At 48.4% G+C, this 24284-nt stretch overlaps 8 protein-coding genes across 8 annotated transcripts; 2 read left to right on the forward strand and 6 right to left on the reverse strand.

Moving 5' to 3' along the window:
• Positions 1 to 278: 278 nt before the first annotated feature.
• Positions 279 to 3599, reverse strand: I302_105114 (uncharacterized protein; the record flags this gene model as incomplete). The annotated part of the gene is made up of 13 exons (XM_065870012.1): positions 279 to 988; positions 1068 to 1095; positions 1157 to 1260; positions 1324 to 1486; positions 1546 to 1565; positions 1627 to 1794; positions 1867 to 1958; positions 2021 to 2284; positions 2341 to 2475; positions 2534 to 2681; positions 2778 to 3061; positions 3131 to 3213; positions 3267 to 3599. 13 exons carry the CDS (start codon positions 3597 to 3599, stop codon positions 279 to 281), a joined length of 2532 nt encoding a protein of 843 aa, XP_065726084.1.
• An 833-nt stretch (positions 3600 to 4432) lies between these two features.
• Positions 4433 to 8641, forward strand: I302_105115 (uncharacterized protein; the record flags this gene model as incomplete). Its single annotated transcript, XM_065870013.1, has 12 exons — positions 4433 to 5255; positions 5322 to 5434; positions 5498 to 5630; positions 5696 to 5871; positions 5933 to 6351; positions 6444 to 6533; positions 6587 to 6935; positions 7025 to 7103; positions 7177 to 7314; positions 7411 to 8226; positions 8338 to 8490; positions 8589 to 8641. The coding sequence occupies 12 exons, from the start codon at positions 4433 to 4435 to the stop codon at positions 8639 to 8641; spliced, it is 3342 nt and encodes a 1113-aa protein (XP_065726085.1).
• A 470-nt stretch (positions 8642 to 9111) lies between these two features.
• I302_105116 (uncharacterized protein) lies at positions 9112 to 13263 on the reverse strand (the record flags this gene model as incomplete). The annotated part of the gene is made up of 5 exons (XM_019194985.1): positions 9112 to 9387; positions 9563 to 10351; positions 10420 to 11390; positions 11571 to 11841; positions 11893 to 13263. 5 exons carry the CDS (start codon positions 13261 to 13263, stop codon positions 9112 to 9114), a joined length of 3678 nt encoding a protein of 1225 aa, XP_019042698.1.
• Positions 13264 to 15260: 1997 nt separating this feature from the next.
• On the reverse strand, positions 15261 to 15653 carry I302_105117 (uncharacterized protein; the record flags this gene model as incomplete). The annotated part of the gene is made up of 1 exon (XM_019194986.1): positions 15261 to 15653. The coding sequence occupies one exon, from the start codon at positions 15651 to 15653 to the stop codon at positions 15261 to 15263; it is 393 nt and encodes a 130-aa protein (XP_019042699.1).
• A 387-nt stretch (positions 15654 to 16040) lies between these two features.
• Positions 16041 to 18127, reverse strand: I302_105118 (uncharacterized protein; the record flags this gene model as incomplete). The annotated part of the gene is made up of 7 exons (XM_065870014.1): positions 16041 to 16196; positions 16268 to 16602; positions 16653 to 16959; positions 17026 to 17540; positions 17602 to 17752; positions 17816 to 18007; positions 18068 to 18127. The coding sequence occupies 7 exons, from the start codon at positions 18125 to 18127 to the stop codon at positions 16041 to 16043; spliced, it is 1716 nt and encodes a 571-aa protein (XP_065726086.1).
• Positions 18128 to 18637: 510 nt separating this feature from the next.
• On the reverse strand, positions 18638 to 19989 carry I302_105119 (uncharacterized protein; the record flags this gene model as incomplete). Its single annotated transcript, XM_065870015.1, has 4 exons — positions 18638 to 19068; positions 19135 to 19455; positions 19511 to 19654; positions 19710 to 19989. 4 exons carry the CDS (start codon positions 19987 to 19989, stop codon positions 18638 to 18640), a joined length of 1176 nt encoding a protein of 391 aa, XP_065726087.1.
• A 352-nt stretch (positions 19990 to 20341) lies between these two features.
• Positions 20342 to 22388, forward strand: I302_105120 (uncharacterized protein; the record flags this gene model as incomplete). The annotated part of the gene is made up of 8 exons (XM_019194989.1): positions 20342 to 20672; positions 20728 to 20904; positions 20967 to 21094; positions 21154 to 21264; positions 21324 to 21620; positions 21685 to 21870; positions 21928 to 22125; positions 22182 to 22388. The coding sequence occupies 8 exons, from the start codon at positions 20342 to 20344 to the stop codon at positions 22386 to 22388; spliced, it is 1635 nt and encodes a 544-aa protein (XP_019042702.1).
• A 288-nt stretch (positions 22389 to 22676) lies between these two features.
• I302_105121 (uncharacterized protein) lies at positions 22677 to 24253 on the reverse strand (the record flags this gene model as incomplete). Its single annotated transcript, XM_019194990.1, has 10 exons — positions 22677 to 22968; positions 23031 to 23182; positions 23248 to 23344; positions 23401 to 23507; positions 23562 to 23667; positions 23723 to 23787; positions 23842 to 23889; positions 23940 to 24011; positions 24061 to 24138; positions 24203 to 24253. The coding sequence occupies 10 exons, from the start codon at positions 24251 to 24253 to the stop codon at positions 22677 to 22679; spliced, it is 1068 nt and encodes a 355-aa protein (XP_019042703.1).
• Positions 24254 to 24284: the final 31 nt, after the last annotated feature.

Below are 24284 nucleotides of genomic sequence, written 5' to 3' on the forward strand. Positions count from 1 at the left end.
TATTGTTTGGGAATTTGTCTGCTCTTCTTTCTCTTTCATTTCTTTCATAGTCATCGCGGAGGGCACAACTCTCTTCTAGAGCAAGTCTAGATAGATGTATGCATGTACTATAATTTGCAATTTTCCAGTCCTCATACAGAAGTACAAAGCATAAATTAAGAGAGCAAATATCCGATTCGATAGTCCTACACCGTATATCCATCTATACCTTGAGATTCACCGTAAGCAGCGCCAAAGCTAATTCATCCTGGCACCTACACGCATCCAATTCAAGATGACTATCCCCTCCAAGGTCTGACCCTCAACCTCCCCTCCCTCTCCCCCCTCTCCCCAAGATCATACTTCCACCAACCCCACTGACCCTTCACCTCCAACGATCCCTCACTAATCTCCAGCACCTCAATATCCACCGTGGCGGGTCCATTGCCTTTCACCCACTCCCCATCTCCATCCGAATCATCAGATTCGCCAATGATCCTAGATTTGTCGGTAGACGCTATATTCCCTGTGTTATCGGGCATCGAGGAATTCGCAAGGTAATGTACGTAGGGGAGATAGATCTTTGTATATCCCTTTGACTTTTCTTCATCACCAGTATCATCCACTGTCTCCTCCTTTGGCAGCGCATCGTTTAGGTTCGATTGCTGATTCCGATGTTTTCTGACGGTATGATCCTCCAGCCCTTCAATCACAATCTTCAGGTCAAACTCCCCATCTTTCATGTCAAAAGAGAATTTATCAATCTTCGATACGCTCTCAACAGGGTAGGGTCTACACCAACTTTGTATACCCCGCGTTCCTAGGGTTATGAGCGATTGTAAGTCTGGCGGGTCATGTATCAACAGATCATCGTTCTGCTCTGGACCTTCTGGGGAGATTTCATCATATGAGATGAGAGATAAGTCTTCGCCATTCCATCCATCGCCGTGAGCGTGGGTAGAGAGGGGCTCGTATACCCATAAAGTGTATGATAGGGCATTGTGGCCGTCTGATCAGTTACGATACTTCGAAGTCAGTTCCATATGTCGCTGAAGGCACCCGATCGGATCAGTGACGGATCTACTCACCACAAGCATTCATCACTTGATCCATTGCCTAATCGACCAGACATATCAGTTGATCGCTCATATCCAGCTTCAGATCACACATGACCCACCTTGGCAGGCTCCTTGTAATCTTTCCTATCGGTTTTACCTTTCGCCAACCCCAGTAATTTGGTAGACTTCATATCCCACGGTGTACCAATTTCACCAATCAGAGCTGAGCCGTCGCATGCAAATTCATCAGCGAGAATTACGATATTAAAAGCGGTTTTAGACTTACTAGGGTAATTACCCCCCTCGTGATCACCAGCGATACCTTCACTTTTCTTCGCATCAGATTTCAGTTCCCCCAATTGACCCCTTAAGGCGCTTTTAATTGACTTCTCGCCGAATTTTAGAGCGGATAGGATATTGGTCAAGCCTCTCTGTAGTCCTACGGCATCCTATATACAATGTTATCAGCTATGGTCCGCACCGACGAAAGAGGGCGAAGCGGACTAACCGCATTGAACACATGTCGACCTGCACACAGATGAGCTTATATATCTTACCATGAATCGGCCAGTGTGGAGTAGGGGCTTACGTTTATTCAACAGAGTCAGACCATCGTAGAAATGCGAGCTGAGAGCGATTCTACCCTGCTTCACGTCTTCGGAAAGATCGGGAGGTTCTTCAAAGACGGGTGGATTGATAAATGATATAGCATTTGGGTGGGATTGTCGGATCCGCTTGATGTATTTGGTAAAATGGACTACAAATCATCTTGACTGTCAATAAAGCCGAAGTGTCTAGATGTCAAAAGCAGGGTAGAACGATGACTCACTTCTCCAGAAGTCCTCGATGAAATCGATCTCGGTTTTACCGGGAGGTTTGAAATACTGTGCTCTCGACACTGAACCGTTCTTTGGGTCCCATCTGCGCTTGATCAAATGCGTTAACACCTGTATAGCTAGGAATTGAAAAGAAAACACACTGACACGCCATGTCCAGCCCAAACACAACCCCCTTCTCCACTTTTATCCCAGAAATCCCACTCCTCGTCCCATTTCCAACCCCATCTATCGCCTGCCTCCCTAGCTTCTTGCCTAGTAAGCCACACAGCTTTACCCTCAGGCGGCGTTATCGATATCGTTCCCCTCGATTTCTGACCTGTCGAAGTAAAATCGGCCATCTCTACGTCGAGGACATTTTGTCCATTACCTAGAATGAAGCCTTGCAAGGGTGTTGGACTTGGTCCTTTCCTGCACGTCATTCTCGATCAGTAACAGCTGTAATAGTGAAGATGGGAGAGACTCACTTAAAACTCTGCGCAGGGGGACAATCATTCAGATCTGGAATCCCTATGAACCCCTCGTGGGGCTCGTTCATACTATCCCAACCTATCAGACAGTCATCAAGTATGTCTCCGGCATCTCTCAATCGGTCGGCCAAGCTACGCATCACCACATCAGCTTGTGCGGCGAAACACCACTATGAGAGAGGATACGCACTGTCCGTAAGCAGCTATGAAACGATCCTGAACCCATTCCGACGCATGCAAACCATCGATCTTACATTTGGGAGCGAATTTGTCACTCGCCCAGAACATCGTAAAGAGATGTCGAGCCGCCAGTCGGTGGAGATTGGTATTCCAGATCACTACGATATCGAAGGGTTATCACCTGGTGTCTTTCGGATATCGATGCCCACTACTTGGACAGAACAAAGAAGGGCAGAGAGGGAGAGACTACGCACTATCAGGCCAATCATCCAATTTCCCCTCCTCAACACTCTGCAGCCCTTCTTCACTTCCGTATCCCTGAGTGGACCAACATTGATGTACCACCGCCGAACCAGTCTGATGTATTCTCTTTGGGTTGATACCCAACGCTTCTAAAACCCAATACGGCGCACCTGAACCTGAAGTGAATCTTGAGAATACATCTTGATGAGGGGAGATGAACACCCTCATTCCGTGTTCGCGGCATTTCCGGAGGATTGATACGGTGTAATCGATGAATGCCTCGTCGTACTTCCCCCTGTGATCTTGTGTCAGCTACTATCTTCATAGTTGAACTTGGAATGATAAAACATTGAGAGGTACTTACGGCCCAGCGTGTTCGAGTGCTTCCCATACTACAATATATCGGATAGTCGTAAATCCCCAAGCTTTCAAACGTCTGAGATGTACCTGTATCAATCTGTTAGCAGCAAGCATCGACTGGATGACAGGGAATATCTCACATCAGCCTCTTCCAGAGGAAAAGGTCTTCCTACAAACCACCCATCTCTTCCACCAGCTTCAGCCTCAGAGTAAAATTCAACTTCCTCTTCGCCCAGATGACTCTGCTGTCCAGCTAAGATCTGCCTCTTCCTATCTCTATCTGCCCTTGAGCTTGTCGTTAGATCGTCGTATTCAGTTAGTGAGGTTGGTAAAGTAGGGAATTTGGATGTTGAACCGATGTTGACTCCTCTCAAGAGGAGACCTACGGGAGGTGCACCAGGTGTGGGCGAGGGTTGAAGGAAATATGAATGAGAGGTATCGAGCTGTGAGAGAGATGGGGCTGAGGAAATCATTGTGGGATGAGTCTGCGTCTGAGTGTCTATGCTAGGATAAGGTGATATGATATCGATTCCATCTATGTATTCTATGAGTCTATAGGCCTGTGTCGTATGGTTATATATCGCAATCGTCTCAATGTGCTCCAATATTGACGAATAGATGAAATCGACATCGATATGCACAAACATGCAATGCAAGGGGACCGACGATCGAAGATGTGGAGTCTCCGCAATGGAAGGAAGGGAAGGAATGATCGGAATGACGTTATGTGCAGAATACAGTAGGTTATTTTTGGTTGCGCTGCTATACCATGTACCACAAGTGCGAACGTTCATCGCATCGATATATATATATATATGTAAGTAAGGATGTATAAACCCCCAATGCGAGCATCGTCACAACAGCGCCACGCATGAGACTCCATTGAATTGCTTGTCCTTCTCTGCATTCATGTCTCTATCTGCAATTGCATCAGGTCATACTGCATAACCTCTTCGGCGTTTTCTCACCTGTGGCAATGCTGCTTTGTAGGTCGTCATCGGCTCTCACCGCTTTTGAACCTGTCCCCATTCCCCCCATCCTCAAAGTTGACAGTCCTCATGTTTTCGGTTCTTCCTCTCTCTCTCTCTCTGTTTCTGTTTCTTTGTATAACATATATTCCATCGTCAGGTATCAGGAGGTAATGGATACCGTCCCAGCATAGTCATCTCATACAGCACTGCGTATTTCGTTTTAGCATCAGCCTAGCACAAGGTCTGCATACAGGAAACAGCATCGAGCAGGCCATATATTTAAATTATTCACCACTCCTTTATTCCCCCTTCCTTCCTCCACCCCTCTGTGCACCATGTCCGATCCCTCTTCCGACCCGTCAGCGATAGTACAGCAGCTGCAGACTCTCACCGACATTGAAGGCGATCTGGCAGATACAGCTTTGGCAGTAGTGGAACAAGAACAAGAGCAGCAGCAGCAGGACCATTCTGCAGAAACGCAACCTCAAGCAGAAGAACCCGAAGACGAAGCAGTAGGCGAGACGAACACTTCATCTGCTGAAGCTGAGAAAGCCTTGATGGACAATGCGGAAGCGATCGTAGATGTTTTGGAAGAGTCTATACCAGCTGCACCTGTACATGAAGAAATAGCTCTTACACAGTCTACCGACACTTCGATAGTTCCAGAGGAGATTCCTCAAATGTCACCTCAGCCCGATGGAGTAGCAGCAGAAGCAGCAACTCTTCTCAACGCAGTCGAAGCAGATCTGAATAACCCGGTCTTACCTGAAGATGTCGTTCCTTCAGCACACGACACTCTGGTGGAAACAGCTAATGAGGAGGATACCGGTAAAATCGTCATCAACGTTGAACAACCCACCATGGAGAATATCGTGGAAGCTGCAACGAATCCCGAGAACGACTCGTCCACCAACATCAAGGAAGATAATTTAGGAGGTGAGGTGAATATAGCACCCTTACCTACACCTACAGTCTCGGATCCAAGACTCAAGACAGAACTTGTTTATCCCACTCCCACCTTACCCTTACCCGCCGTTCCTCAAGTGCAAGAAAGTGAAATCAAACCTGTTGTATCGGATGAACCTCTTCCCGAAGGCTTGACGGATGGATCACCGAGTGTAGTAAATAATAGGGATCTGATACATTCATGGCGTCAAGGTGAGCAACCTCCCCTCATCTTTCGGTGCCAATGGTAGCTAAATTTCATTGGACTCCCGTCCGCAGATCCTAAAAACCCTCTTCTCCTTCTATCGCTTTTCAACTGGGCTATACAAAGAACCGAGATTGCAGATGCAAGAGCATGGTATGAGGCTTTGGCGGTTCACAACCCAACAGCGGTAAGCAAGATTTTATCTTCGACTTGTCGAATGCAAAGCTGTAGCTGACTTTATCGTACTTAGGTGGAACCTCTTCTCGCTCTCATCAACCTTGAATTGGCACTAACAAACTTCCCCCAGGTCGAAGCTCTCTTTGCCAAGGCTCTAAAGGGTCCTTCGGGTGGTATAACCGCTGCGGCAGATGTCAGCGTATGGAGTGAGTAGCTTATGATCCTTCTTCCACGATTCCCGTATCGTTGGGCTGACAATGAGATGTTACAGAGGCGTACCTTCATTACATCCGACGACAAAACCCAATCATCGACAGTGCTCCGAACGCTGAGGCTGTTCGAGGAACTATCACTAAAGCCTATGAGTTTGCGTTGAAGGAATGTGGATACGATAGGGAGAGTGGGGAGATCTGGGAGGAGTATATCAAATTCATCTCGGAAGGACCGGTAAGTTTATCTACAGGTCAATCTGTATCACCAATACCATACTGATGATACCCAACCATAGGCCAAGAATCAATGGGAGATCCAAGCCCAGCAAGACACTTTACGAAAGTTATACCAACGAGCCGTCTGCATCCCCTTGAACAACTTGGAATCCCTATGGAAATCATACGATACATTCGAATCATCAGTCAATAAAGCCACTTCCAAGAAATTCCTAGCTGAAAGATCCCCAGCATACATGACTGCTCGAACGGCTTTGCGAGAGATTAAAGGTCTTACAGAACATTTACCAAAACCCATCTTACCGCCTCAACCTACTTTCAACGAGTCTGATCGAGCGACCGTGTTGGGTTGGAAGAATTACTTGAAGTGGGAGGAAGGGAATCCGCTGGTGATTGATGATGAGGCTATTTTGGGGAGCAGGATAGGGTATGCTTTGAGGAAATGTTTGAGTGAGATGAGGCATTTCCCAGAGTTGTGGTGAGTGGTCTTCTTGCATCTGACGACAATGGTCATAGCATCGGACGGTAACAATCCTCGAGGAATTTCTGCTGACCCGATTTATGGTATAGGCACTACGCTGCGACGTACTATCTCAAACAGAATAAGAAAGAAGAGGCGTCGGAAGTATTCAAAGCGGGAGTGCAGGCTTGTCCAAAGAGGTGAGCTGGCAGGTCTGTTTCAACGGGCTATCAGCTTACATCTGATGATATAGCTTCCTGCTCACATTCGCCTTATCCGAATTACTTGAAGATCTCTCCCAACTCACCGCAGTCCACGACTTATACCAGAACTTCCTGTCCTCCCTCACGCCAGAAATTGATGATCTGAAGAAGGTGATTGAAAGAGAAGTAGATATGGCTAAAGGACCAGAGATACCTCCTGTCGCTGGAGGAGACGTAAACATGGATGGAGATGGTATGTCCGAATATCAAAGGATGGTAGAAGAGCGGGAGAGTCGAGGTAAATTGGTGGAGGAGAGACGGGGGAAACAATTACAGGATTTATCGAAGGGTATCAATGTGGGGTGGATCATGTATATGCGATTCGCTAGGCGCGCTGAGGTGGGTTATACTCGTCTTGGTTGACATGGACGGCCTTCCTCCTAGAATAACATGTTTCAGGGCGATGCTGATATTTTCGTGTACTACAGGGAATCAAAGCTGCCCGAGCGATTTTCGGCAAAGCGAGAAAATCACCTTACTTGACTTGGCACATCTTCGAAGCGTCAGGTGAGTATTTCAGCTTGTGTATACCCGGCGTTGAGAATCGCAAGACGACAGCTGATACATTGAGATACAATAGCAATGATGGAGTATCATTCGAACAAGGACTCAGCGGTTGCCATCAGAATCTTCGAATTGGGTTTGAAGCTGTTCAGCGATGATGTGGAATATGTTACGAAATACCTTCAATACTTGTTGAGTGTCAATGATGATACTAGTGAGCGTCTGTTGCTTTATATCTTTCTCTGATAACTTTGTCTGGTCGCTGGGCTCGGAAGAAAGCTAATAATATGTGTTCTGTGTTCGCCGTCAGACGCTCGAGCATTGTTCGAACGATCTGCCCTCAAGATCCCCGCCAGCTCTTCAAGACCACTATGGGACATATGGGCACGATACGAGTACCTCTACGGCGATTTATCTGCAGTGCACAAGCTCGAGACTCGATTCGCCGAGGTGTTCCCCAATGACTCACCATTGAAGAGGTTCGCTCAGAGATACACATATAACGGTATCGACCAAATTGCCTTGAGGGATTTGGGATTCTCTTCATCCGCCAGACCTGCTCCCCCACCTGTATCTCAAGCTAGTGTACCTTTACCAACAGCATCGCTCACGCCCATCCTACCTCCTCCACCCCTTGCTGCATCCTCCGTACCTCCTATTGGCGGAAGAGGACCCTCCAACTCACCTTCAGGAGGATACAAGAGACCCTTACCTGATTCCCATGAGACGAGGAGAGGCCCAATCGATAGATCACCAAAGAGGTATAAGGCGCATTCACCCCCTCCTCCACCTAGACGATATCCCGATAGAGAACGAGAACGGGAGAGAGATTTCCCACCTAGAGACAGAGAGAGGGATAGAAATGTTAGTGGAGGAGGTGGGAGGTACAACGGCGGAGGACCTCCTCAGAACGGTAGAGATAGATCACCTTTCACTTCGACATATGGCGGAGCACCACCACCTGGACCACCTCAAGGTAACAGAGGACCTCCAGCTGGATATGGAGCTCCCATCCCCGTACCGCCGGTTGGGGTGCCGCCAGCAGCGATGGATAAAGATAGGAGTGGGATTGGGAAACCTCTGGTATGGTTTATTGGGAACTTGCCTACTGCTCGTGCATTTGATGGTGAGTCACGTTACTTTTTCTCTCCTTCCTGTCAATATCTTGATGGTACAAAGTTGTGGATATTCTCTAGAGGTGACGCTGATCATGTGTTATATTGTGTTCGTTGGGCAGGCCCAATCTTCAGACCTGATGATATAGTAGGCTTGTTCAGTAACATCGCACCTACAGGACTTGGTATCCCCGGAGCTTCAGGTGCAGGTGCAGGTGGACCTCCTCCTCCTGCTTCGCAGGGTGGTAGAGGAGGAGGAGGGGGTTATCCAGAATGTGAGTTTCCCTTTCATAGTTCCATACTCAACCATCGGTATCAGTGATGGTGTTTACTTTATGAGACGAGGCTGGAGGCTGATACGATTTGATGATAGCCGAAAGACGATATGGTGGATTACCTCCCATGAGAGGGGGTGGACGATACTAGTGCGCGCATAATAGCAAATGCAGATTCCAAGAGATTATATAGAATGAGAGGATGATGGAGATGAGCAGTACGAGTGGGTTTGAGATCATGGATCGAGGGGTGAAATGTTTATACTTTTATATCTATATTACCATTTCCACGGCCGTTGCCTTGAGAAGCGAAACATTGCCGAAATACGATACATTCAACGCATCACATTAGGAATGAAATCATGCATGAATCACAGGTCACTCGTACACCTCGCTCAAGCATACGATTTTCGCGCGATAGCAAAGTCACATCGCAGCATTGCTTGATAGGTCATTCGCCGAAATAATGCATAAATGATACATCCAATAGTCATGTAGAAAGCATACGAAGCAATATATTGAAAAGCGAAATCCGAATGCGTGAAATCAGAGACGAGATAAGAATTAAAGGGAAAATGCTACAGTGTCCTTCTACCAATATACAATAAACTCATGATCTGCCTAACCAACCACCTCAGCCTGCTGATCCTCCACCAACATCCTCTCCCTCTCCCTCTCAGCAGCGTCCGCAGCAGATACTGCCCGAGCGGCCGCCTGAGCATTCCCAGCGGGCGTGTCGTCCGTACCATTTGCTGCTGAGCCGTTGGCGTCCGTTGCTGTTCTTGCTGCTGCTGCTGCTGCTGCACCTCTTCGTCGTCTTCTTCGAGGGAGAGTGATGATCTTGGGCATGGGGCGGACGTCGAGGTCCAGGGAGACGTTGGTAGCTGCTTGGAACGCCTGTAAAATCATAATGAGAGTTAGCACTGTTGGTAAGTTGAGTATACAAAAGATCAAGGGGCGCGGATTGCCGATGACGGATTCACGTTGAGGAGAGGAAGGGAGCGACGATGTGACACGATATTGTAGTCGAAAGGAGAGAAAGGTGATAAGCCAAAAACCGAACATAACTCACCTCAATCCAGGCTACCACCTCCCTATTATCGCCCGTCTGCAACAAAAACTGTTCCCCATTGACCCTAACTCTAACGACGTTCTTCCTCTTATGATAATCCGCCGCCAACCCCGACTCAGCATTTTGCAGAGAATACTGCTTAACCAAAGAATTATGTTGGAAATGCGATGCCAAGCTTGTGCCTCCGCTCGTGGACGTCGAGGAACTAGCATTGGACGTGGATCCACGTCGAGGTGAAGTAGTGTTATTGCCAGAGGAAGGGAAAAGCTTGGGATCTTTGAGATCACTCGATGTTGACGTAGCGTCCGAAGCGTTCGTAACGATATTCAGTGAGCTTCGTCTAGGTACAGATAGTGAAGATCCCGAGGCTGACTCAGAGGCTCTTCTTGAGCCTGATGATCCTCCGATAGATCCGGCAGTTGATCCTCTCCTCTGAGTCGCTGAGTGGAAATTATCAGGAACACTCCCTCTCCTTCCATCTGGACTGGACGAGCCACCAGTCACAGCTGAGATGGATCCTCGTCTCATTCCACTGGTCTGGGAGGAGACGGATCCTCGTCGTTCATTAGCAGGAGGGAAGTGGACATGTAAACTATCGTCGATCTCTTCTTCTGATATGGTAGGGACAGGTGCGTCGATTTTGAGGGGGAATCGATGCGGATCAAACTTGTACACGTAGAAGGAAGTACCGTGAATAATGAAGTATAACTTCTTCCATGATCGATCTCGAGCTTGTTGTCCCGGTGCAGAAAACTCCATTTTTCTAGGTAACAATCCTTCGATGTGGACCTGTGCAACGATAAGTTTAGCTCAGTGGAAAAGATTCCCGATAGATTCATTGTGCACATAACACTCACTGAACACCAGTACTTAGGCAACTTCTCTCTTCCCTCTTCATCTCTAGGTTTAGGGATGAACGTACCAGGGAAGGGCGGTTCATATTTCGGAGGCTGCTTCATCAAATCATCCGCTGATCTCCGTCTCTTCAAGGCAGGTTGCTTCTTATCGCCTCCACCCCAGAAGTTGAACGAGCTCAATCCGGCAGCAGGTGTAGGAGGCGGTTTGGCCCATTCGGCAGGTGTAGCAGGACCGTTCGGCAAGACTTTACCTTCTGGGATCCTTGGTGGCAGGTCAATCCGCATTGGCACTTGTTCGCCGGATGGGACAGTTTCGAGTCGAGGTTTGACTGAAATCTTGTCAGTCGTGGGTTCAGGTTCGACCGCAGCGGTTTTAGGGGGTAGATTGATCATCGATCGTGAAACCTGAGAGTACATGGAATTTCGGGTCGAAGGTGTAGGTCGTACGGGTGCAGTGGGTTTTGTCACTTGTACCGTTATTGGTTCAGCTTGTTGCGCCTGCGATGGCATAGGGGGGGAATCCATTGATCCTTCATTCGTGCCTTCGTTCGTTCCCGCATCAGAATCACTATCATCGTCTGCGCTAGCGTCATTATCCTCTTGATCTTGACCCGCATCGGTCATTGCGATAGGTGGAGCTGCTACCGGCTGACCGAGTTGCAATCCTACGACAGCGCTGTTGACAAGTTCCGTTGTTCCGGTCCCTTTCACTAAAGTTGGTTCGTCCGAACGAGCAGGTGTGGAGGTACCTCCTGTCCCGCCCTGTGAGGTGGGTGCAGAGTCGAAGTATCCTTCTTCAGACGTGACTGCGGTGGACGCGTAGGATGAGGCGTTTCGAATGAGAGCAGCTCTTCCTGGTGTGGGAGCAGGTCCAGGGGTCGCTCGAGGGGAAGGGGAACCGAATTGAGCCCACTTGGTTGTGGGTCGTTTCTCCGATGGTGTGCCCAGTGACCATACGGATTTACCATTGGCTTTGGGGATGATGATGGAGGGTGAACCCATAGCTTGGTTCTGTTGTATTCTAGCCCAGTTGGTCTGTCTTCGGTCCGCGAGAGATTGATCAGGATTGGCAGAGGTGGTAGCATGAGAATCTGGAGAACAATAGCAGTCAATGTCACTGTATGCTACGAGCTGAAAGATGCATGGCTTACCGTCTTCTTCTCTGACGACAGATTTAGCCATAGGCGATACCTTCGAAGACGCCTTTGCCTTTCCTTTATTCTTCTTGGCAAATCTACCGGCAAGGCCCATGGCACCTCGTGAGGGAGTTCGAGGTTCCGTTTCCGTCTCTCCATCCGAATCGTCATCTCCACCTTCCATCTCCGTTTCTGATTCTCCGTCACTCTCATCATCGTCGTCCCCTGCCTCACCACCTTCGTCCTCGTGAGCAGGTTGGGTGGATGGCTGTCGGAGCATGACAGGCTATAGAAAAGTGGTTTAGTGAGATCCTTGGCACGAGACGGGAAAACTCACCATTGCTCTTTTAGCTTTCCTCACTTCCTGTTCCGTCAACGTACTTCTCTCTTTGTTCTTGCCTAGAGGTGTGCCCACAGGTGGGAGAGAAAATGGGAAACCAGTCAACCCAGGTGTGCGCTGACCACTGGGTGTACCCAATACACCAGGAGTTTTGGGTCCACCTTCCCTAGCTAAAGCTCCCCATCCAGGTGTCGTACTTCCACTCACTTCTCTAACTGGAGATCCAGGCCATCCTTGAAGAGTAGGTAGATTCTTGATAGGTTGAGGCATGGGAGGACTTTGAATGAGGGTTGACTTCCTTACAGGTGGATTGGGCCGTTGTTTCATGCTGTTGATAGGTGACGAAGGTACTGACATGGCCGAGGCTTTAGGTGATATATCGTTGAGTGGTACACGGGTGTAATCAGCCAATGATGTGGATCTAGGATCAACTGCTGACTGGATTGAATCGGATGCTGCAGGTTTCGCCTGTTCCTTCTGCGCGGCGGCGATCGCGGCTGTTGAGCCTGGAATGGCAACGTCCGAAATATCTATACTGAGCGATGGCCTTCTCCTTCCGCTAGGCTGTTCAGGAGGTTGTAACCCATCCAACTTTTTCTTCTCTGATGCAGCTGATAATGGCGGAGTCGGTAAGGGGAACTGTGATTTGGGAGGTGTGACGGGAGTCTGGACCGTCGATATAGGTGGGGTGATAGGTTTAGCAGCAGGTTGCAACGCTGGCCAATTCGACAGGCTATCTCCTGCATCCAAAGACCTTCTTTTCCTGTTCTCATCCGAGGGTGTCAAAGCTATATTCACAGCTGGAGCTAAACCATTAGGGCCCACCTGCCCATCTGGAGGGATATTCACGTATTCGTCATCTGGCACCACAAGTGGGTAAGACGGTTGCCAGCTAACTGAAGATCTTCTTCCATCTTTACTCTGCCTGGGTGTACCTTCTGGTGAGCTTGTGGAAGCTAGCGCGAATGTTTCAGGAGCTAGTGTGGGAGAAGCGAATCGTTCTGTAGTTGCATTTCCGTTGAGCCTGGTTCTAGGTGAAGGATCCGTATATCTTGCTAGGGTAGGGTCAGGAGGAGATTGTGCTGGGGGAGTTTTCGGTGTCGACAGGTCGGCGGACGATTTGAAAAAGGATGAAGGCGATGTCAACTTCTTTCTGAGCGATGCGTTCTTCCCTTCTTGGTCGGGTGATGCGCCCACTCCGAAGAATGCTTTGATCTTCCCTCCTGAAGGTGGTGGTGAGCCGTTGAGACCGTTAGAATGTGTGAGATCGATGGACAGACGCTGTTTCCGGGCCGGGGAGTCTTCCTTGCCGAGGGAAAGAGGGGGAGCATCGGACGCTCGGCGATGCCTTGTGAATATCGATGGCATGGTTGTATGGATATGGGGAGGGGATGAGACTATAGGTGATTTATGGGATTATAAGAATGGATGTATGCCTAAGAAGAAGATATGTCACTGAGGATTCATGAGTGCCGATGACGCAAGACGGCTGTCTTCGCCTTGGGCCATATCGAAATTTGCTCCCCGACATGTACTGCGAGTCTTTCGATTTGGGTGTGTGGATGGGATTCTATGGAATCGTAGACTCACCTGGATGCCCCTGCCAGTCCTTTGAAATGTAAAAGAGGTCCTTCTTCTACCTCCTCTTGTACCTCGTGACTGCGATTCTACGTCGATATGACGAGAGAGAAAGCGAAAGCGTGGGTATAGGATAAATGCAAATGCTTTGTTGCCAAGTCGTGTATTCTTGGCTGTGCTGATAAGGGATGGGGAATGAGGGAATGAGGAATGACAATTGATGGTGATGATGCAAAGAGCAGAAGACAAGAGAGTGACGTCGATCCTCGTGACTAGTGACTAGTGACTAGTGACTAGTGACTAGTGACAAGTGATCAACGCACGGATCCGCCAATAATTGGGAAAGTGTGTGGATGTTTCTGAGACTAACTGGATGATCTTCTGCTGGTATCCTGGTTTCGACGAGGTGTATATATTAGAATCCTAGATGACTTTCTACCTTATAATCTTCAACGTTTGAATGCTGGTGGCGACTGTTAATGTGACTACGTCGTAGCACAGGAATGTTCTTATTCTTGTGAGATGAGCGAGGTCGAAGTCGAGAATGAAAAGTTTAGGTTGGATCTAAAAGTGCCTTGATGAACGAGTAATCCCGGCTTTAAAGGTCTTCGTCCTCCCAACAGACCATCCAATCCAATCTTCCTTGGTGTATATATATTTCGTATCGCTGACACTTTGTCCTATATCGATGAGTCGTGCTGAGGTGATGGAGAATGGCGATGATACGGTGGATGCTATATCTGTATCTGTTATATGATATACAACTAAGTTATACGGGGATGCAGATATGGGATTTGACGAATAGCAGCTGTGATATAGTAACAAAGTATACCTTAACCGACGTCACTCTCACTCTCCCCGCCCGTACTGTTCCAGCAGTTTTTTCATGTGTTTCTTGGTATACTACCACTGTACTACCCATATTGGACCCTGAATTTAATTGTCAAGTACGTTGAACACACATGCATACATCTCATCCGATCCCCTCACTCGTACGAGATGCATACATCCATCTGGGTAGCGGTAACAGTATACGGGGTATGCGTACATCCATCTAGCACATCCACATCTACCGCAATCTATTCTCGTCTCTGATCCTTGGAGATTTATAATCCGGTGAATGGTAGATCATCGTATCAAATCCAGACAAAACATTAAATTGACTCTTAGTCTGGGTTTAGGCTCCATTCATTACGTATTTATGCGTTCGGTGGCCCAGGGGCATTCCAATAGTGGACCCGATCGGCAATGAGGTCTTGAACACCTCGGCACCCATCTTTGACATCACTGCGGTGGTTGGTTTGAGATACGGTATATATTTGATAATGCGATAATGCGGCATGCGTATCTGCTCTGATTATGATACGAAGGTGAGGGACATAATGCGAAGATGTCAGTCCGCACTCGAGTGCCGGTATGTGACTTTTCGGAATACCGACGGGGTACCACAGTCTCTTCTTCCTTGGATCAGAGAAAGAATACAAAGCGTCATGATTCCAGTCACCATCTATTTCATGATCCTGGAGTTGTTCTCTTCTCGTTCTGGTAGCACGGCATTCGCGCAGACAGAGTAAACCATTATGCATATTAAGGAACTCAGGAGTGATAAACGTAACTTTCACACTATGACGATGTGACCACCAAATGCAATCGCCTGCAATAACCTAACTTCAGATCGAGGCGTCCAGTCTCTTATTCCTGATAGCATTGCTGTCAGACATGAAAATTATCAGCCCTCTGCCGCGCACGAACGTCTGATACCAATACCCACACTCACATGCACATCATCAGAGATCCCCATTCAAGAACTGTGCCTTCCCACCTCCGAAACTCCAATCCTCCCTCGTATTTGCGGTAACACTAATGATCAAGTCCCCCTCTGCAAGGTCAACCTTCTCCTTCAAAGCCTCCATCAAAACTCCATAGTACGTTTCCTTGACGGCCGCGCTCCTGCCCTGCTGGACGATCTGGAGGAAGATGAGCTTGTCTGACCGCGTGAAGCCGAGGTTCGTATCTGAGCAGATGAGCTCGTAGGGCTCGTGTTGCGAGATGATCTGATAACGATCTTCGTCGGGGGCGGTGAAGTGAGTTCGCATGGTTTGATACACTGTATCGGCGATGAGACGGAGGTCGGAGGGGGTGTAGGCGGTCTTGACAGTGTGGATATGGGCTAGAGGCATGGTGGGTTATTGATTTGCGATTAGGCGGAGTCACTTTGGGTAGATTGGGAATGTTGTGGATGGACCTAGCACCTCAATAAACCATACAGTGATATATACGAGAATCATGCCACAGATCACAGACAGTTATCATTGTAAAGGTCAACAAGCGAAAGGAGAGTGACGTGCCGTGCCCATTTTGGGCATTTGAACTACCGGGGGAAGCCTTCTTTGCTGATCTCGTCAAATCAACTAGCACACAAGCAACGTAAAGTCTCCGAGAAGCCCAAGCTAGAGCGTACTGTACTTTCGGAGATGTCACTCGGCACTCGGCAGGACAATCCAAGCTAGGAAATGTAGTGGCTCTCCAAATCGTAACATGTGTTTCATCTCTAAGAATACTACAAATCAGGCTTTCTTATCTATATCATCAACTCTACCACTCTGCCCTTGCAGCTCCATCCTCCCCAGCTCTTCATCAGTCGTAAAGGATGAGACTATAGGTACAGGTGGTAGATTCTCATTCTGGTCCGTCAGATAATCCTCGTTGGCGAGGCGCTTTTGCTAAGGGGTTGTAGAGGCTCAAATCATCAGTAAATTGTCCTTCGCTCCTCTGTGGAAATGGATCGCTTTACCTTGACAAACACCACTGCGATCAGAGATACAGCCATCAAAGGCAGGAAGCTGAGAAACACCGCCTGTATACCACTTCTCATAGCTTTTAGCACTAATGTACGGGTTTCAAGATCCAATTCGTCCAGTATGGCGGACGGTCCAAGACTAACTACCGTCTGACGTTGCTCGTCGCTCAACGAGGGAAGTCCCAAGAGGGCTGAGCTGATCACTGAATTACGGATCGGGCCAGCCGCTGCTAGACCGATACTTCCTCCAAAGGAGCGGAAAGTGTTCCGTGCACCTGTGATGATCGCTCGCAAGTCCTCGGGAGCAGTGTTCTGCATCGTTACGAGCGCTACAACACACAAAGTGAGAATCGATACTTGGGAGGTTGACACTACTCACTTGTCTGAAGGGTACATCCCGCTGCGAACCCTACGAGAAACAAGATTCCAACGATATATCCTGTAGAGGTGTCAATGTCGAAACGGTACATCAGACCACAGCCCGCTAGACCCAGTGCATAGCCAAATTGCATTTGAGGGACGATCTGCTGAATCAGCTTGATCCCTCGAATCTGTAAACTCACATATCCGAATTTTGTTGAGATCTTTCCAGCTAATCCGAGACCGAGTCCTTGAGAGAAGACCATCGGAAGTAACAAAACTCCCGCTCTCAGGGCGGAAACGCCCAGTACTTCTTGCAGGTACAGCTGGGGCACATTGCTCTGTCAGCCAGTGCGATTCATAAGTAAGGGGGAGGTGTAACTTGAACTTGCCGGCACGAAAAACATGGTTCCATAGTATATCCAGCCGTGTGTAGCCGTCGCCAACAAGATGAGGTTCACATCTCTATGATGGAACAGTCTTGTCGGTAGGATGGGGACGATGGCCTGATATCGCTCGACTGCCAAGAACGCCACGATAAGGAGCAAACCGAGGATAACGAGGATAATGCACGTAGCAGATTTCCAAGGGAAGATGGATCCTCCTCCCGAGATCGGTACAAGTATAAGAATGGATCCCGCAAACAACAGAAGACTACCCAAGTAATCGACCTTCTTCAGCTGATGCCATGTCGTCTCTTCACGAGGTTTCTTGAAATTGGGAAAAGCAAAGTACAAGATCGGAATTGCCAGAGCAAGAAATGGAGGTGTGATCCAGAATGCCCATCTCCATGAGATCTTCGAGGCCATCGCTGCGCCTATCAATGGGCCCATGCCTGAGCCCAGAGCTACAGTGAAGCCGGTGTATCCTTGTAATTTGCCTCTTTGCCTCACGGGAACGATATCCGCTGCGATGTGCATTATCGGGATCAATGACTAGACTTGATGCAGGTTACTCCGGTTACTCACCTACGCAAACCATCGTCAGACTGATGATCCCCCCAGCGCCAATTCCAGATAAACCCCGACAGGTGAAAAGCCAAATTGCATTTTGAGCGAATCCGCACATCAGATTTCCGAAAATGAAAATTAGCAGAATTGCTGTCAGAGCACTCCGCCTCTGCTCTGGAGATCAGCTCTAGTAGATATACGTAGACAGGCAAATGGCAGTATTTTGACTCACCCCAAAGATATCACTGCATCTCGCTACGATCATCTGACTTCCTATCGTCGTGACGATAGCAGCTGTCCCTACCCATGAGATCCGGTCTGCCACTCCCAACGATTCTCCTATGAATGGGAGGACAGTCGAGACGCAGAATTGGTCGACAAATGCTAGAAAGAGTAGTAGCTGGAGGGTACAGAATATGAAAACCTGTTACAAAGTATAGATTATCAGCAGGATCTCTGGACTGATCATCACACCGTTACTTACGAACCGAGTCCCAGTAGGTCGGAAAGCTTGATCCACCAGTTCTTTCTCCGTGTTCCTCATGATGGATGACCTTTTAAAATTTTGGTCTTTCGATGATTTGCTGGTGTACGATTGTCATATACATCACCCATCCCCATTGTCAGTATGCTCATGTAAAGCTGAAAATTTCGAGGTGACACAACATACGTCAGATCCTGTTCACAGATTCTGGTTTACCGGTTCCTGTTATCAGAAGTGCCCATTTGATGCCATCTTGTTATCTGTTCGGGCATCCAGGTCACCGAGCTAGAACGCACTGCCGTCTTATGGGCAAATATGAGACGTCCACTGTCTTTCGGGAATGAAGTGATTATTCGTCGAGCATTGATTCCCAGACCCGGGAGCGCTGGCAGATTTGGAACTATCAGAAATGACCTCAGGAGGTCAAATTGTTGCAATCATGATGTCTTACTACAGAGGCGTGAGAACAGGCTCGGTTGTCAGAGTGCAAAGTCGTGACTCAACATCTGAGAAGCTAACACCTAGTTGCATGCTTGACCTCAGATTCGTCCGGACGACCGACAACACAATCTAAGGGAGACTACCAGTTATATACTCGTACTTCCAGTCCTTATCTGGGATCTGCAACTCTGCCAACCTCTTAGCAGTTGGATGAAACCTTCTAGCAAACATCAACCTCCTCATAAACTGCTTTCCGATCGGTTCTTCCGAATATTCGGTTTCGAACTCGCTCCCCTGTTTTTTGTTGACCACAGGCTTCAATACCGCATCTGGATCCGGGGAGAAGAAGAAGGGTAAGGAGTATCGCTCGGACCCCGATTTATTGACTACTCGATGAACTGTACTGACGAATCTGCCTGACGAAAGGGTTTGGAGGTAGTCCCCCACATTACAGGTGAAAGTCGCTCCTGGGACGTAGGGGGCTGAAATCCATTGACCATTCATGTTGAGCACTTCGAGACCTGAGCCGTACTTTGCACCTTGCAATACCAGGGTGAAAGCTTTCAGAAAGATACAGTATAGCATCAGCCCGTATTCTTACAGTCATGATTAGACATGAGACTTACAAGAGAAATCGGCGTGGGCAAGGAACCCCGCTGCACTCTCGTTTGCGTCCTGAGGCGGATAATGGAGTGCACGAAGAGCAGCCATCGGGTTTTTGTGGGATTTGTCTAAAGCGTTTTCTTCCAAGCCTAACGCAAGGCAGAATAAGTGTAAGATAGATCGCGCAAAGGGTATGAGCACGGAGTAATAATCGTCTAAAGCCTGCTTCAGCTCTGGCATGGCCGCTGGCCAGATGTTTTGGGTCTTCATCCCTTCAGGCACAGGACCGGAATACTGCTTGGGATCGGTCAAATCATCGCCCATGATGAAAGATTCTCTCAAAGCTAAGACTGAATGTTAACTTCATGGGTCTCACACAGACGTGGTGGCCTGACTGACTAGCATCATTCCCCGATCCCTCATTAGCAGCCACGTCTGCGAAAGACTCGTACCCCCTAGCTCCGGGCGTTTTCATCCAGCTCGCTTCCGACTTCTGCTCATTGGGTAGACTGAAGAATTTCTCTAAAGCCGCAAAAGTCTTGGCTGAGAGCATGTCAGCTCAGTAGATCCTTCCAAGTGCTATGGCCACTGAACTCACCGACAAGTGTTTCATCTACAGGGGTATTGGCAGCATACCAAAACCCGACATTCTCAGCCGCATCAGCGAGTTCGTTGGCGAGCTTCCGCCTCACCTCGATATTTGGATGATTGATATTGGTAAAATCGATAATCGGGATGCGATCGAATGACTCGACCCAGCCTGGCTCACCGGGCTGGCGTATAAGTCGTTTACCAGGCTTCCCTCCTGCACGGAAGGTGACGTACTTTCCGTCGTCGGTAGTGCTGTATACGGTCTCTTGGGCGGTTAAACTGGCCATGACGAGGATGAGTGTTGGATTGCTTGACGAGAGGTAAGGAACTGGATGGGAATGGGTGAAAGGGGGGTTTGGGATCGTAATAGAGCTGACTGGTAGATAAGGAGATAGACGCGAGCATTAACTTCGGGAATCTCCTGATTCTGTATTTTGGAGATGCCCATTTTCCGGCATCTTTCAACTTGCTTATCTCATTTTGCCTACTGGAGCTTGCCCACAATCTGAGATGATAAACAAGAGATTGTCCACGACCGCTCGACTTCCAGTGAAATGAACTGTACATTTATGCTCGTCTGAGATTTCCTTGTGACGATCGCCCTTCAGAACCTGCGGTATATTAACAATAGAGTGAACAATGTCGCATATATCCCTACATACCTCTTCGGACAACCCCGTCAATCGCGCTGAACTCGAGAAAACCCTTTCGAGCTTTGGCTCAGAGGGACTCACGCTGAAACCTGATGACGTAGAAGATTACACGCGTATCCTCGCTGGAGCTCACGAGGTCTTTCAGAAAATCATTAACCTTCCAGATTATGTCCCAGTGGTCGACAAGCGGTTCTCACGGCAAAACGTCCATGCACCAACTCCTGCTGAGAATGAACATAATGCTTGGGCGTGGAAGGTCTCCGTCAAGGACGATAGTCCCTCTGGTCCTCTAAAGGGATTGACGGTCTGCTTGAAAGGTAAGTCAGTCATCAATGAATAATGGCGAAAGTGGACGGCTGACAGATAATGCAGATAACATTGCCTTGGCCGATGTGCCTTGCTCTGTCGGGACCTCGTACATCGAAGATTGGGTACCGAACACGGATGCTACAGTAGTCACTCGAGTACTTGAAGCTGGAGGGGAGATCACAGGAAAGGCTGTTTGTGAGAATTTGAGTTTTTTTGGAGCTTCGATTTCTAGTGGAACAGGTGAGAGCGACTACTCGTATTTGGTTGTTGGGATGACTGAGCAATGTTCGCTGTTCCACCAGGTCGAATGGACAATGTTTACGCCAAAGGTTACTCGGCCGGTGGTTCATCATCAGGGTGTGGGGTGTTAGTAGCTCGAGGTGATTGCGACATGGCGATCGGTGGTGATCAAGGAGGTTCAATTCGACTGGTGAGTTTGTTTCATGAGCAGACAAATAAGGTGTGTCCAATAGCTAAACCATGACTTAGCCGGCTGCGCACAACGGTATAGTTGGTATGAAACCCACCCATGGCCTTGTCCCTTACACTGGTATATGCCTGCTGGAACGAACAATTGATACTACAGGTCCAATGACCAAGGTAAGGCTTTTTAGTCGATTCGCGAAGCTGTTACACGATACTGATACGTCTTTTCGAAGGACGTCTTGTCCAATGCTTTACTTCTCAAAGTACTCGCTGGATCAGACTCCGTCGATGACCGACAGCTAGCTGGTTGTCCTTCACCCTCACAGGTCCCAGACTACCCTGCCTTGGCTAAGCAGCCTATCAAGGGACTTAGAATAGGTATAGTCGCGGAGAGTCTCGACACCGATCTTACCGATAAGCGATATGCGAACTTCGTTGTGGATGCGGCCAAAAGGTTCTTAGAGCTGGGAGCGGAAGTAGTGGAGCCAGTGTCGATTCCCGGAACTGTTTTAGCTTCAGACCTCTGGATGGTGAGTGATTTTGATCGCCATGACACCCTCCTCCCTATGCTGATGATCGGTATGCAACCTCCAGGTCATCGCCCGTCTCTCCTCCTACCAAAATCTCACCGGAAGAGCATGCGGTCACCGTGGACTATACCTCAATGATTTCACCCAGAAATTCCTTCCCATCACTCAGCAAAAGCTGGATCAGATGTGGCCTAGTGCCGTTGCTACGTTGACCAATGGGGCATATGCTTGGGAGAATCTGGATCCTACGGTATGTCAAGGTGGTGGACCGAGTGAGACCGTACTGATGTGCAACCCTTGGGTCCAGCTCATGGGCAAGACGATGAATCTCGCTCGGAAAGTTCGAGACGAAATCGATGCCGTCCTTGGTAGTTACGATCTCCTTATCACGCCTACAATGGTCAAACTCCCGGCTCGAATTAACAATGTACCTGAGAATGCTACACCCCTTCAGAAGATGTCATACGCGGCAGGTGTAGGATTGAACACTTGTCCATACTCGTTGGTAAGTCTCTACCATACTTCGTGCCTCGTAGTAAACTCACAGCTGATAGCATATAGACTGGACATCCCGCCATGTCGATCCCTGTTGGCTTCCTTTCTCCTGTCGACGATCCAACTGTCAGGCTGCCAGTAGGCATGCAGATCGTTGGCAAGTTCTACGACGAAGCTACCATCTATCGCGCAGCTTATACTTGGGAGTCGAGCTGTGACTGGAAGGAGCGTCTATATTCGGTGGTTGGGGCCATGGCTGTTGGTCAGGTGTAAACTCTGTGATACTATTGATATGCATTCCTGAAGACGTGATAACCAAATTATTATCAAACTTGTGTTCCCCTTCGCTGTCCCAAGACCGATCATCGACCTGAGCATCCGCGGTACGCCGGAAGTCACCTTTAGTATAAAAACAATCAGAATCTTGAGACTGATTCACCTGAAAACACATGTTATGCACAATCGTGGTCAAGTTGCTCTTCAATACTCGTAGTTGCCATCACCATGCCTTCAGATTTGACATGATGCATACAACGCAAGGATCAAAGAGAACGTAAATATCTAATGGAAACCATTCACCTTAGCCTTGCCAAGCTTGTTCTCGACAACATCATCAACAGGCGTTTTCAGACGGCCAGTTCCAGGCACAAAAGCCTCTGGATCGTACGGTACTGTCTGAGCAAAATGAATAGCGATCTGCTCTCGAGTTGCAAACCAAACATCGTCAAACTGCTTCATGTGATCCACAATTCGCTTGAGGGCTTGGAATCGCCCAGGTCTACCCATCCACCGAGAGTGAAACGCCACAGTGATGTATGCTGGTCTTCCGGCCAGACCTTCCTCACGAATGGTCCTGTGATACCGATTTCAGCAGATCTTCACCAGACCGCTGACGACGATGCCGGCGAGACTCACGTGAAAGAATCAATGATATGCTGTGTATATGCGTCGTCCGAACCCATTTGCCCGAACCACATTTTGGTATCATTGTTGTCGAAAGAGTACGGCATGATTAATAAACCTTTAGATGGATCGACGGGATTGGGCTTCCAGTATGGCAGATCATCCTGCTAGATGTTAGCTGAAGGAAGCCAAGATGTATGACATCGCAAGCAGCGTGGCTATCACTCACCGCATATGAATCAGCCCAATAAAGAAGCTCCTCCCCCTGTTCTTTGTAGACTTTTGCGGCTATGTGAGCGGAACGTACATTTGGACGTCCAAGGAACCTGGGTGCAAGGTCAGAATATAGACTGGTAGACCACTTCCGAGAGCACAGACTTACCACCCGGATGGAACCTTTCCTGATGGCGAGGACTTTCGGAAGCTCTCAATACACAGATTCGCATGCTTTTCCTCCAGTTCGGCATCACAGTCGCCGTACGATCGCCACTATGGTTTACCGTCAGTCCACAAACGATAATTATCTCTTGAAGATTTACTGACTCTATAGCCGTGACAGCATGTCTCATGACCATGCTCCTCGACGTATTTGGCAATGTGCGGGGCCCGCTCGAAAGATTTAGCCACTGCATAGAAGGTGATGGGAATGCTGATGGGGTTGAATAAAATCCAAGTCAGCCGTTTGGATGAAAACATGAACTTACCTATTGTCTGCGAATAGTCTCAAGAGTCGCCAGACGCCGACCCTGGTACCATAGTCGAATTGAGTCTGAGAACCGGTTAGCAGCGGGCACAAATGATTACCAATATCTCGTATGCTCACCTCAGTCGAAGGGTCCCGTTCACCTGGCACAGGTTTGATCATCCCAGGCTGTTTCGAAGTTTAGCTGGTTGAGCCTCGTCTTAGTCGAAGTCACTCACAGGTCCGAAGTCATGGAAAAAAGCCTCTGCCACATCGTCACCAAGCTCAACGCTGCTTTCCCCGCCTTCCTCCTAGAACCAACATGAGCTTCTGAGCACCCCGGAGAGAGATTATACTGACGTGGTTCATCACGAAATTCACCGCTATTTTGGCTCCCTTAGGCCATCTTGGATTGGGAGGGTTATTCGCGTATCCATACTGTCGATGAAAAATTAGACGAACTCTATCCGAACGACACAATGTATTCACGACCAGTGCTTACAAGATCTCTTTCATGCCATGGAAGGCATTGATCGTTGGTGAAGGAAGCCATTTTTGTGTCTTTGCGTTTATTTCACCTGATT

Source organism: Kwoniella bestiolae, chromosome 3 (genome assembly GCF_000512585.2).
Source record: "Kwoniella bestiolae CBS 10118 chromosome 3, complete sequence".
Classification (NCBI taxonomy): domain Eukaryota; kingdom Fungi; phylum Basidiomycota; class Tremellomycetes; order Tremellales; family Cryptococcaceae; genus Kwoniella; species Kwoniella bestiolae.